The sequence below is a fragment of the Amblyraja radiata genome, chromosome 9 (assembly GCF_010909765.2).
Source record: "Amblyraja radiata isolate CabotCenter1 chromosome 9, sAmbRad1.1.pri, whole genome shotgun sequence".
NCBI lineage: Eukaryota > Metazoa > Chordata > Chondrichthyes > Rajiformes > Rajidae > Amblyraja > Amblyraja radiata.
In genome coordinates, this window is record NC_045964.1 from 6,929,160 (window position 1) to 6,943,145 (window position 13,986).

A 13,986-nucleotide genomic window follows, 5' to 3' on the forward strand; every position below is an offset into this window, starting at 1 on the left:
ATTCTCACATGGATATTCAGGGAATGGAGAGGAACATGGATCACATGCAGGCTGAGGAGATTAGTTGAACTTGGCATCATAGTTCGCGTAGACATTGTGGGCCTATGCTGTCCGCTTCTATGTTCTATGAGTTACTTATTACAGCTTGCGATGGTTATAAAGTGATTCCAGGCATTTGCCACTTCCATTCCATATCTTGATCACATCTCCTGACTGCACAGTCACCTACATGTTAATGACAGCCTCCATTACCCTTGCCTTACAGCCGACAACTCAACAACACATAAGGTCATTGACTACTACTAGGAGTTTCCTGGTGAAACAGATAGGTTGTTCATAAAATTATGTGAAACACGGAGAATAAGGGAAGAGCAAGAAACAAAATGCACGAGTAAGAAGAAGCAAAGGGAGAAAAGTTAGATACAGTGCCCTCCATAATGTTTGAGACAAAGACACATCATTTATTTATTTGCCTCTGTACTCCACAATTTGAGATTCGTAAAATAGAAAAAAATCACATGTGGTTAAAGTGCACATTGTCAGATTTTAATGAAGGCCATTTTTATACATTTTGGTTTCACCATGCAGAAATTACAGCTGTGTTTATACATAGTCCCCACATTTCAGGGCACCATAATGTTTGGGACACATGGTGTTTGTAATTGCTCAGGGTGTTTAATTGCCTCCTTAATGCAGGTATAAGAGAGCTCTCAGCACCTAGTCTTTCCTCCAGTCTTTCCATCACCTTTGGAAACTTTTATTGCTGTTTTTCTATTACACATCTCAAATTGTGGAGTACAGAGGCAAATAAATAAATGATGGGTCTTTGTCCCAAACATTATGGAGGGCACTGTAATTGGGTGAAGGGGTGTTGAGCGGTTTATCAGAATTCCCTCAATAGCTCCAGTTATATAGTAACTACGACTACAATCCTCTGTAAACTGTGTCTCTCTGTTTCTAATCATTCCCATCTCCAATTTTAATCACTGACTACTGTATCTTCCTTTGTCTGGCTGCACACACTGATTACCTTCTTCAATCTTGACCTTCTTGTTCTTCAAGACATGGTTTAAGACTGCGTAGGAGGGAACTGCAGATGTTGGTTTACACCGAAGCTAGACACAAAATGCTGGAGGGACTCTGCGGAACAGGCAGCATCTCTGGAGAGAAGGGATGGCCGATTTTTCGGGTCGAGACCCTTCTTCAGACCGAGAGTCAGGGGGAGAGGGAGACACAGAGATATGGAAGGGTAAGGTGTGAAAACGAGAGATCAAAGGGGCCGAAGTTCAAGGAAAATGTAGAAGATTCAAGATTCAAGAGAGTTCATTGTCATGTGTCCCAGATAGGACAATGAAATGCTTGCTTTGCTTCAGCACAATAGAATATAGTAGGCATAAATACAGAACAGATCAGTGTGTCCATATACCATTATATAAATATATACACACATGAATAAATAAACAGATAAAGTGCAAATAAACTTATAATAGGCTATTAATGTTCAGAGTTTTGTTTGAGTTGAGTTTAATAGCCTGATGGCTGTGGGGAAGTAGCTATTCCTGAACCTGGATGTTGCAGTCTTCAGGCTCCTGTACCTTCTACCTGAAGGTAGCGGGGAGATGAGTGTGTGGCTAATACTGTGTGAGATGCTGCTAATAGATCATTGTTAGCTAGGGGATGCAGACAAGAGGAATACAAAGATTAAATGTTTCAAACTTATTTCTTTATCAGCTGTCAAGTAATCATGTGTGGTCCAGTGTTATATTTGTCCATCGCTATATTTTCACATTTAAGGTAGACATAAAGATGGGACCTAGATAAAATTCATTACTAAAACCCTGATCCTGGCGTCTTCCCGTTTTTCAGTTCTTTTATTGTTTCTTTTATTTCTTCACTTGTGATCTGAGCTCACAACCTAGATTAGAGTAAGCAATGTAATTGACAAATTACCCATTTCTGTTTAATATTCAGAGGCTATCCTTTGTAGTAGGTGAGAGCCAAATCTTACCTGAAGAGTTATGAGTTCTTGATAGATGGTGTCGATATCTTGCATTAGAGAGAGTGCAGCAGACACCTTCTTGAGGGATTCTCTATATTTATTCAGTTTTTGGAGGAGATTTTGCCAGCAAGTTTCAACATCCTGCTGCCTGTAGAAAAACAAAAGGTTTCAATTGCTATGCTGACATCCACACTGCCTCTCCTTTCCACTTGTCCTGTTACCCCTGGGGGCCACACATCTTCTCCAAGTTCCTGAGAAAACGTTGTCTGAAATCAATGGACACAAAACCTCCCTCGCCTCAGTCCCTTAAACTCTCCTGGAAACTGAAAAGATACCTCTAACCCACCCAGTCCCTGATAGGCGCAGGAAGGAACTGCAGATGCTGGTTTACACCAAAGATAGACACAAATGCTGGAGTAACTTAGCGGGTCAGGCAGCATAGCATCTCTGGAGGAAAGGAATAGGTGACAATTTGGGTTGAGACCTTTCCTCGGGCTGAGAGTCAGTAGCGAGGGAAACTAGAGGTACGAAATGGTACTGAACAAATCAGAGGCGGCACCGATGACTCAGGAAAGGTGGAGCCCACAATGGTCCATTGTTGGCTGTGGAGGAGGAGATACCAAAGGGAAACTAGCAGGATAACTAGGGTTGAGGAGCGATGGAGTGAAATGGAATGCAAAGGGTTACTTGAAATTAGATAAATCAATATTCAATCTGCTGGGTTTTAAACTGGGCAAGTGAAATATGAGGTGCTGTTCCACCAATTTGAGGTCGCCTCACTCTGACAATGGAGGAGGCCGTTGACAGAAAGGTCTGGATGGGAATGGAAGGGGGAGTTAAAATGTTTAGCAACTGGGAGATCATGTGAGCCAAGGCAAACTGAGCAGAGGTGTTCAGCGAAATGATTGCCGAGCCTGCGCATGGTCTCGCCGATATAGAGGAGTCTACGCCGTGAACAGCGGATACAGTAGATGAGGTTGGAGGAGATGCAAGTGAACCTCTGCCTCACCTGAAAGGACTGTCGGGGTCCCTGGGTGGAGTCGAGGAGGGGAGTGGTATAGGGCAGGATGTTGCATCTCCTGCAGATGCTGAGGAAGGTACCCGGGGAGGGGGTGGTTTGGGTGGGAAGGGATGAGTTACGCAGGGAGTTGCGGAGGGAACGGTCTCAGCAGAAAGCGGGAAAAGATGGGAAGATGTGGCTAGTGGTGGGATCCCGTTGGAGGTGGCGAAAATGTCGGAGGATTATGTGTTTTATGCGACGGCTGGTGGGGTGAAAGGTGAGGACTAGGGGGACTATGTCCCTGTTGCGAATGGGGGGAGGGGAAGCAAGGGCGGAACTACGGGATATTGAGGAGACACGAGTGAGGGCCTCAACTGTGATAGGAGAGGGGAACCCCCATTCCCTAAAGAATGAGGACAACTCCAATGATTTGGTATGGAACATAGAAACATAGAAACATAGAAAATAGGTGCAGGAGTAGGCCATTCGGCCCTTCGAGCCTGCACCGCCATTCAATATGATCATGGCTGATCATCCAACTCAGTATCCTGAAGCTTGGAGTACAGGAGACCCTGCGGGATGTACCTCTTGAAAACAGGTTCACCCTCTTGGAAGCTGTCGGGACAGAAGACACTGCCAGTCTGATCGGGGGACAGGTCTGTGAGTCAAAACATGGCGCTGAAGCAAAGCCAAAGAGACAGAGGTCAGGCAGAGCCGTGGTAGTCGGGGACTCCATCGTGAGAGGTACAGACAGGGGTTTCTCCGGCAAAAGCGGGATTCAAGGATGATGTGTTGCCTCCCTGGTGCCAGGATCCAGGATGTCACGGACCGATTGCAGGGCACCCCAAAGGGTGAAGGCGAGCAGCCGGAAGTGGTAGTGCATGTTGGCACAAATGACGTCAGGAAGAAGAGGAAAGAGATTCTGCAGCGCGACTTCAGAGAGCTCGAAAGAAGGCTGAAAAGCAGGACCTTCAGGGTGGTTATTCTATGTTCGCTCTTCTGGGTGAGATGCTAACTCGTTGTCTCTGTATTCTACACTGCACAATGACAATAAAGATTGAATCTGAATCTGAATCTGGTATCTCCGGTTTGCTTCCAGTTCCTCGTGCTGGTGTGGGCAGGAACAGGGAGTTAGGGGGATCTGAATGTGTGGCTGAGGAGCTCTGGCAGGGGTTTAGATTCTAAGACCACTGGCATCTGTTTTGGGGTACGGGTGAATTGTACAAAAGGGATGGGTCGGTCGCACCTTAACAGGCGGGGGACCAGCATTCTGGCAGGCAGGTTTGCCACTGCGACACGGGTAGGTTTAAACTAAGTAGTGGGAGGGGAAGACAAATTAGAAATACAAGGAAATAGGAATCAATGTGAAAGGTGAGGTGAGGAATGGATTAAAATGATTATATATGAATGCGCAAAATATAAGAAGTAAAGTGGATGAGCTTGAGGCTCAGCTAGAGATTGGTAGATATGATATTGTGGGGATTACAGAGACATGGCTGCAGGAGGATCGGGACTGTGAACTGAATATTCAGGGTTATACGTCCTATAGAAAGGACAGGCAGGTGGGCAGAGGAGGCGGGGTAGCCTTGTTGGTGAGGAATGAAATTCAGTCCCTTGCAAGGAGTAACATAGGGACTGATGATGTAGAGTCGCTGTGGATAGAATTGCGGAATTGCACACTAATGGGAGTTATCTACAGGCCCCCAAACAGTAGCCTGGATATAGGGTGCAGGTTGCAGCAGGAGGTAAAATTGGACACCTCATCTTGGGCGCAAATGTGGCGCAGACAGAGGGATTAGGAATAGGCAATAAAGTATTTTGCAGGAGGCAGGGTGGGAAGAATTGTGGTCTACATAGCTGTGGGAGTCAGTAGGTTTGTAATAGATGTCAGTCAATAGTCTTTCTCCTGTGATGGAGACGGTGAGATCAAGAATGGGGAGGGAGGTATTGAAGTGAGTTTGGGTGCAGGATGAAAATTGGTAGTGACGTTAATGGTCCATGAGTTCTGCATGGGTTCAGGAGGTAGCACCGATGCATTCGTCAATGTAGTGGAGGTAGAGTTCAGGGATAGGGCCAGAGTACACCTGCAACAGGGATTGTTCGACGTACCCTACAAAGAGGCAGGCATAGCTGAGGCCCATGTGGGTGCCCATATCTACGCCTATGATTTGGAGCAGGTGGGAGGAGTCGAAGGAGAAGTTGTTGAGAGTGAGGACTAAGCAGAGGCTAGTGTTCATAGAGGGAAATTGGCTGGTTCTGCATTCGTGAAAGAAACGGTGGACAAAGATGATTCGGTATTTCAAACCACAGCTGAAGTAACTCAATCTTACTTCTTCACTATCGCAGCCCTGCCGTGATAATTCTCTCTCTCGATGACCTGACCCATTTCAATCAGGTCCTTAAACCTCTGCTCCATGGCAAACACATCAGTAGTGATGGCCTCCAGCCTCTTGTTGACAGCCTCTGCCTCCTGCATGGACTCCGCATTGACGTTCTGCTGGTCGAGCACCGATGTCATGTGGCTGAGGTAAGACTCCCTTAGCATGGCCTTCTTCTGGAACCTCTGCACCAACTGCTCCAGCCGCTCCAGCCTCAGCATCTCCTGTTGCAACGCCTTCTCCCGCGAGGACTCCGACTTCTCCAGGCTGCTCCAGTGCCTCTCGATGTCACTCAGCGCCTTGCCCTCTGGAGGCACATACTGCCGCATGTTGTTGGCTCTTTGCCTTGTTCTGATGTTGAAGAGTTGAGCCTCGATGATCCCCCGCTCTTGGTACTTGGGCGGTTTCACCACAGTGCGGAAAAATTTAAAGTCCGCCATCAGTCTCCGCATGCCTTTCAGCGAGTTAGGGAAATTCCGGTCATTCAACTCCCTGATCTTTTCTTTGATCCAGTCGAGCAGATCAGACACCAGCGACTGATACTCACGTTTGAGATCTTCAATCTCCTGCAAGAGATCCACAATCTGTGCATGGAAGAGAAACCAAAATTGTCTCAAATTAAACCATACTGTATGTTATTAAATTCGTTGTAAGGGTGAGACCAGGAGTCAATAGCTCAAATGGATCCTTAATGGACCGTCAAGGCTGCTCATTTATCAGGTTGGGAATCTCCAGAGAATTCAACATATTTTCACGTTCACAAGTTATAGGAGTAGAATCAGGCCAATCGGCCCATCGAGTCTACTCTGCCATTCAATCATGGCTGATCTCTGCTTCCTAAAGGGCCTGTCCCACTGTACCAGTTAATTCAAGAGCTCTCCCGAGGTTAAAATCAAATCAAACTCGTGGTAAGCACGTAGAATGTACATAGCGGCTACGTTGGAGCTCGGGACGTCTCTTAGCGGCTCATAACGCTAACGGCAGGAACTCGGGAAACGCGGTAAGGTTGTGAAGACTCGTGAAGTTTTTTCAACATGTTGAAAAATGTCCACGAGAGCCCCAAGTACCTACAAGCGGCTATTACCGTAATTCTCCGAGTTCGAATCAGGGGAAACTCGGAAGAACTCTTGAATTAGCTCGTACAGTGGGACAGGCCCTTTATTCAATTTTCCTGCCTTCTCCCCATAACCCTCGACACCCGATCTAATCAAGAATCTGTCTATCCCTGCCTTAAAAATACTGACTTGGCCTCTACAGTCTTCCGTAGCAATGACTTCCACAGATTAACTACCCTCTGACTAAAGAAGTTCCTCTTCACCTCCTTTCTAAAAGAGCGCCCTTTAATTCTGAGACCTCTGGTCCTTGACTCTCCCACCAGTGGAAACATCCCTCCAAATCCGAGTGATTAAATCTCAATGATTCTACTCTCCCTACAGTAAAACCATAAACATTTAGAAGCCTCTAAGCCTTGCTACCAACTCTGCAATCAATGGAATCAATAGAAAGCATTTTAACACTTTAACTCCCCCTCCATTCCCACACTGACCTTTCTGTCCTGGGCCTCCTCCACTGTCAGAGTGAGGCCCAGCACAAATTGGAGGATGCCGCCTGTCCCGCTGAGTTACTCCAGCAATTTGTGTCCATCTTCCACTCATTCCACAACTCCTTGATTCTCTCATCCCCTCTCACCCAAACACCCTCTCCCCAGGTCCCTTATCCCTCGTCGCCATCCAGGGACCACAGCAATCCTTCCAGGTACCACAGCAGATCTCATGCATCTCCGCTAACCTCATCTACTGCATCTGGTGTTCCCGATATGGCCTGCTGTACGATCAGCGAGACCAATCGCAGACTCAGCAACCGTTTCGACGAACACGTGTGCTCAGTCGATCAAGTCGGATCTTCCGGTTGCTAACCATTCCCTTTCCCATGCCTTTCTGCTCTGGGCCTCCTCCATTGCTTTAGTGAGGCCACACACAGATTGGAGGACCAGCACTGCATATTCCGCTTGAGTAGCTCACAAGCCAACGGTGCTGTAATGTTTGGTGGATTGTGTGGGGTGGGAGGACCCGTTGCTCCTCCCGTGCAGCAGGTGGCGCTGCACAGGACAAAGGGAGATGTTTTGTATATAGTTTATCCTGTCAGCAGACTGTGAGTAGTCTTGCTGCCAGCATTGAGTGAAACATTAAAGACTTCTGTTGGAAACTAAAGACTCTCAAGTTTTGTGCAGACCTAGAAAACGAACATGAAAGGTGCGAACATTGAATTCTCCAATTTTAGGAATCTTCTAACAAAGTCCTCCATCCCCTACTCCCTCCTCTTCCACTCCTCTCCACTGTTCCCCACCAAGACTCCCATCTCTTTCTCCCCTTCCCCTTCCGTCTCCACCTACGTTCCTTTCTCTGGCTACAAATCACTGGCCTTTGTCCAACCATCAGCCTATCAAAGAAAACATTGCCTGCTTTCACCTATTACCTGACACGCTTTGTCCTGCATTCCCAGATTCCCCCCACCCTCCCGCTCGAACAATCAATCTAAGAACGGTAACAAACCGCAACGTTGCCCACCTTTGTTCACCTGCCTGACCCACTGAGTCTCTTCATCACTTTGCGTCCTCTTTAATTTTATCTGGACAATACACAATAGGTGCAGGAGTGGGCCATTCGGCCCTTCGAGCCAGCACCGCCATTCAATGTGATCATGGCTGATCATCACCAATCAGTTCCTGCCTTTTCCCCATATCCCCTGACTCCGCTAACTTTAAGATACCCTGGAAAGGATGCTTCAATAGGGACAGCAATATACAATGGTGTAAATGAAGGCTTCCCGTTGAGATAAAATACTATTAATAGCTATTTAAATGATAGGATTATTTGACATACCTTTATAATTCTCTTCTGTCCAGTTTGGCCTTCCCGCATTTTGGAGAAATGGTGGTAATACTGAGAGACATAGGTCATAATGGACTTCTCGTCTGGATGAGGGACAGCCACGTCCTCTGCGTCTAGGAGTGTGTGAATGCCCAGTGCTTTCTCCGCAACATCGAAGGCTTTATTCAGGTTATGCACTGGGTAGTTTGGTTTCAGGCTCTTGTAGTCTACCAGATCATGTCTGCAAATTATACAAAGACATTTTAAGCACGGTCACGGTGGCGCAGTGGTAGAGTTGCTGCCTTACAGCGAATGCAGCGCCAGAGACCCGGGTTCGATCCCGACTACAGGTGCTGTCTGTATGGAATTTGTACGTTCTCCCCTTGACCTGCGTGGGTTTTCTCCAAGACCTTTGGTTTTCTCCCACACTCCAAAGACGTACAGGTTTGTAGGTTACATAGAAACATAGAAAATAGGTGCAGGAGTAGGCCATTCGGCCCTTCGAGCCTGCACCGCCATTCAATACGATCATGGCTGATCATCCAACTCAGTATACTGTACCTGCCTTCTCTCCATACCCCCTGATCCCTTTAGCCACAAGGGCCACATCTAACTCCTTCTTAAATATAGCCAATGAACTGGCCTCAACTATCGGGAAAAAAAATGGCGGCGGCGGGAGATTCAAATTAACAACGGTCCCTTACCGCGAATCGGCTTCAACTGCTTCAATTGCCGACTGCGGTTTATTTCCATCCTGGACGAGGTCTTGACCTACCACCTGACGTGGGACCACTGGAGGGTCGCTCCGGTTGCGGTGGTCTGTGGTGTTTTTTGGCCGTTTTCGGCCGTTGAACGATCGGCCCCCTGCGGCCTATATTGCTAGCTGCTAGCTGCTAGCCGCCAGAACCGCTAGAATCCCTGCACGCTGCCCGGAGAGGACGCTGGCGTTGACTGTTCGCCGCTTCTCCGCCCGCTGTTCCCCCCCCCCTGTCTGTTACCTACCTGTTACCTGTTACCTACCTGCCTGTCTGTTCCCTGCCTGTACCTGTGCCTGTGCACCATCGACGCTGGACACCTCCTGTGCCTGTGCACCATCGATGCTGGACACCTCCCTGCACCAGTGAGGGGGCTGGATCCTCTTTGCACCCGCATCGCTGGACAACCTCTCTACACCTGCACTGCTGGACAACCTCTCTGCACCTGCACTGCTGGATACTCTCTGCACCCTCATCGCTGGACTACCTCTACACCTGCTCTGCTGGTCAACCTCTTTGCTCCCTCACTGCTCGACACCTCGCTGCAACCGCTCTGCTGGACAACCTCTCTGCTCCCTCACCGATGGATACTCTCTCCACCTGCACCTGCACCGCTGGACACCTCTCTGTACCCTCACCATCATGCTCAAATATTCAACTCTACAAATGACTGGTTTCTTCAACAACCACATCCCATCCTGCATCCAAGTCATTAAACAGCTTAGACTTCTACGTCGACCCCGTTTCATCCACAGAGGCTCTCGGCACAAGCTTGTTTACTTCAACCACGGACATTCCATTCCATCCATCTGCTCACTGCCACGCTCTACCCCTCCTCAACTGCGTCACCCCCCACCCCAGCTGACCGCACGCACTGTCAACCGGGACAACCTCAGATCTCTCCAGCCTGCCCCCATCCCTCCACCCTCTCATAATGCCAACTTTGCCCTCCTCAACACCAGGTCGCTCAACAGCAAAGCCCTTGCCCTCCATGAACTTGTCCCCTCCGCTTTCAAAACTGCTGCTATCACACCAATCTTAAAGAAACCTGGTCTTGATCCCTCCTCTCTCATTAACTACCGCCCAATCTCAAACCTCCCCTTTCTTTCAAAAACCCTGGAGCGTATCGTTGCGTCGCAACTTCATTCCCACCTCCTTGCGTATAACCTACTTGAACCCCTCCTATCTGGCTTTCGTCCCCTCCATAGCACAGAAACTGCTTTCCTCAAAGTCCTCAACGACCTCCTCACCTCTGCTGACACTGGTTCCCTCAACATCCTCGTCCTGAGCGCAGCCTTCGATACAGTGAACCATAACATCCTGCTCACCAGACTCAAAGACCTCGGCATTGAAGACTCTGCATTCAGCTGGCTCCGTTCCTACCTTTCCAACAGATCCCACTTCATCTCTCTCCACAACCACACCTCTGCTACAGCCACAGACACTCAAGGCGTTCCCCAAGGCTCCGTACTCGGCCCCCTCCTCTTCATCATCTACATCCTCCCCCTTGGTCAGATACTCCGCCACTTCAACCTGGACTCCCACTGTTACGCCGATGACACCCAGATCTACCTCGGCACCAAATCCCCCCACAACCCCCCCCCCCCTCTCCCATATCAACTCCTGTTTGTCAGCTATAAAAACCTGGATGCAACATAACTTCCTCAAACTCAACAGCGATAAGACATAATTCCTCCTCATAGGCTCCAAAGCCACACTCAGCAAAATCAATAACCCCACTCTCACCATCGACGGCACCACTGTCTCCCCATCTCCCCAGGCCCGCAACCTTGGCGTGATCTTTGATTCCACCCTCTCCCTTGAGCCTCACATCCGCCATGTCATTAAAACCTCCTTCTTTCATCTCCGCAACATCGCCAAACTCAGACCATCTCTCACACCTCCCGCTGCTGAAAGACTCATCCATGCCTTCATCTCCTCCCGACTGGACTATTGCAACTCACTTCTCCTTGGCATCAGCTCCACCTACATCAACCGACTCCAACTGGTCCAGAACGCAGCCGCCCGACTCATCACCCACACCAAATCCTGGCATCACATCACTCCAGTCCTCAAACAACTTCACTGGCTTCCCATCTCCCACCGGATCACCTACAAAATCCTGATCCTCATCTACAAAGCCCTCCACCATCTGGCCCCCCCATATCTCACTGACCTCCTCTCCCCCTACCAACCCTCACGGTCCCTCAGATCCACATCAGCCGGTCTCCTCTCCATCCACAAGTCCAACCGCCGCAGTTTTGGGGACAGAGCCTTCTCCAGGGCAGCTCCCAGGCTCTGGAACTCCCTCCCCCAACTGATCCGCAATTCCGTGTCCCTCACCATCTTCCAGTCCCGCCTCAAGACCCATCTCTTCACCTCTGCCTATCCTTAGCCCCACGTCCCCCTGCCTTTTCATCTGTGCATTAATTGCCTCATATTGTGTTTTGAATTGAATTCTGTCTTTACTTTGTGTACTAGTCATGTCTCTACTATTTATTTAATTCCCCTTACATGTTTTTCCTCTACCTGCTAAATTTTTGTAAGGTGTTCTTGAGACTCTTGAAAGGCGCCCATAAATAAAATTTATTATTATTATTATTACCTTCTGTGGCAGAGAATTCCAGAGATTCACCACTCTCTGTGTGAATTTTTTTTTTCTCATCTCAGTCCTAAAGGATTTCCCCTTTATCCTTAAACTGTGACCCCTTGTCCTGGACTTCCCAAACATCGGGAACAATCTTCCTGCATCTAGCCTGTCCAACCCCTTAAGAATTTTGTAAGTTTCTATAAGATCCCCCCTCAATCTTCTAAATTCTAGCGAGTACAAGCCGAGTCTATCCAGTCTTTCTTCATATGAAAGTCCTGACATCCCAGGAATCAGTCTGGTGAACCTTCTCTGTACTCCCTCTATGGCAAAAATGTATTTCCTCAGATTTGGAGACCAAAACTGTACACAATACTCCAGGTGTGGTCTCACCAAGACCCTGCAGTAGAACCTCCCTGCTCCTATACTAAAAATCCTTTTGCTATGAATGCTAAGATACTATTTGCTTTCTTCACTGCCTACTGCACCTGCATGCGTAATTGGCTTGGTAAATGTAAAAATTGTCCCTAGTGGGTGTAGGATGGTGTTAATGTGCGGGGATCGCTGGTCGGTGCGGAACCGGTGGGCCGAAGGGCCTGTTTCCGCTCTGTATCTCTAAACTAAACTAAACTAAGTAATGGGTCTGCTCAACTCTTGTAAGTGGTGTCACAGGTAGGTAGGGTGATCAAGTGGTTTATGGTTCATTGACCTTCATCAGTCAAGGTGCTGAGGATAGAGGTCGGGATGTTATGTTACAATGGCACTACACATTACTGAGGCTGCATTTGGAGTATTGTGCTCAGTTTTGGTCATCTTGCTGTAGGAAGGTTGTTGTTAAGATGGAAAGAGTGCTGAGAAGAATTACGAGGATGTAGCCAGGACTTCCACGCCTGAGGTAGGGTAGGCTCGGATTTTATTCCTTGCAGTGCCGAAGGATGAGGGGTGATTTTACAGAGGTCAGGAGGAGAATAGATATGGTGAATGCAGAGTCTTTTACCCAGAGTCGGGGAATCAAGAACCAGAGGACATAGGTTTAAGAAGAGAGGAGAAAGATCTAATAGGAACCTGAGGGTCCCTTTTCACACAGTGGGTGGTGGGTATATGGAACAAGCTGCCAGAAGAGGTAGTTGAAGCTGGGACTACAACAATTCCTGCCTTGAGATGCGGCACGCTACCAATATTTGAAAGACATTTGGACAGGCACATGGGTAGGAAACGTTTAGAAGGATATAGGTTTAATACAGGCAGGTGGGACTAGTACAGATGGGGCATCTTGGTCGACATGGTCAAGTTGGGCTGAAGGGCCTGTTTCTATGTTATATGAATCTATGACTATGACTCTATCTAGATCTGATTGTCAGTTGGACCATCTCTTACACATCCATGCACAACGCCACGCTTCGCTGTCTTGGGATGTTATTCCCATTTATTTTACCACTGCAGGCATTTCAATTGACATTGTATGGACTGGTTAATACATTTAATGAGTCCAAAAAAATGATCTGAATTTCACCATGGACAATGTGAGAGCATCTTATTGTGGAATAACAAATACTTTATCCTGTCTCATCAGTCATAAGGTTATAAGGAATAGGAGTAGAGTTAGGCCATTTGACCCATCAAGTCTACTCCGCCATTCAATCATGGCTGATCTATCTCTCCCTCCTAACCCCATTCCCCTGCCTTATCCCCATAACCTCTGACACCCATACTAATCAAGAATCTATCTATCTCTGCCTTAAAAATATCCACTGACTTGGCCTCCACAGCCTTCAGTGGCTAAGAATTCCACAGATTCACCACCCTCTGACTAAAGAAATATCTCCTCATCTCCTTCTTAAAAGAACATCCTTTAATTCTGAGGCTATGACCTCTAGTCCTAAACTCTCCCACGAGTGAAAACATCCTCTCCACATCCACTCTATCCAAGCCTTTCACTATTGTGTATGTTTCAATGAGGTTCCCCCTCATTCTTCTAAACTCCAGCGAGTACAGGCCCAGTGCCGACAAACGCTCATCATTGGTTAATCTACTAATTCCTGGGATCATTCTAATAGAACCTCCTCTGGACCCTCTCCAGAGCCAACACAAACTTCCTCAGATATGGTACCGAAAGTTGCTCACAATATTCACAATTCGGCCTTATAGAGCCTCAACATTACATCCCTGTTTTTGTATACCAGCCCTCGTGAAATTAATGCTAGCATTGAGTTTGCTTTCTTTACTACTGATTCAACTTGCAGATTAACTTTTGGGGAATCCTGCACCAGCACTCCCAAGTCCCTTTGCACCTCCAATTTCAGGATTCTCTCCCCATTTAGAAAATAGTCTGCGTCTTTATTCCTACTACCAAAATGCATGACTCCACATTTTGCTACACTATATTCCATCTGCCAC

At 47.7% G+C, this 13,986-nt stretch overlaps 1 protein-coding gene across 1 annotated transcript in view; it reads right to left on the minus strand.

Moving 5' to 3' along the window:
* sptbn5 (spectrin beta, non-erythrocytic 5) overlaps positions 1 to 13,986 on the minus strand; it is a 288,791-nt gene that overhangs the window by 251,663 nt on the left and 23,142 nt on the right. The window contains exons 5-7 of the mRNA XM_033026595.1: positions 8,260 to 8,488; positions 5,330 to 5,961; positions 2,009 to 2,147 (exon numbers count right to left, since the gene is read on the minus strand). Of these exons, the coding sequence (XP_032882486.1) occupies positions 2,009 to 2,147; positions 5,330 to 5,961; positions 8,260 to 8,488 (1,000 nt within the window). The remainder of the gene's footprint in view (positions 1 to 2,008; positions 2,148 to 5,329; positions 5,962 to 8,259; positions 8,489 to 13,986) is intronic.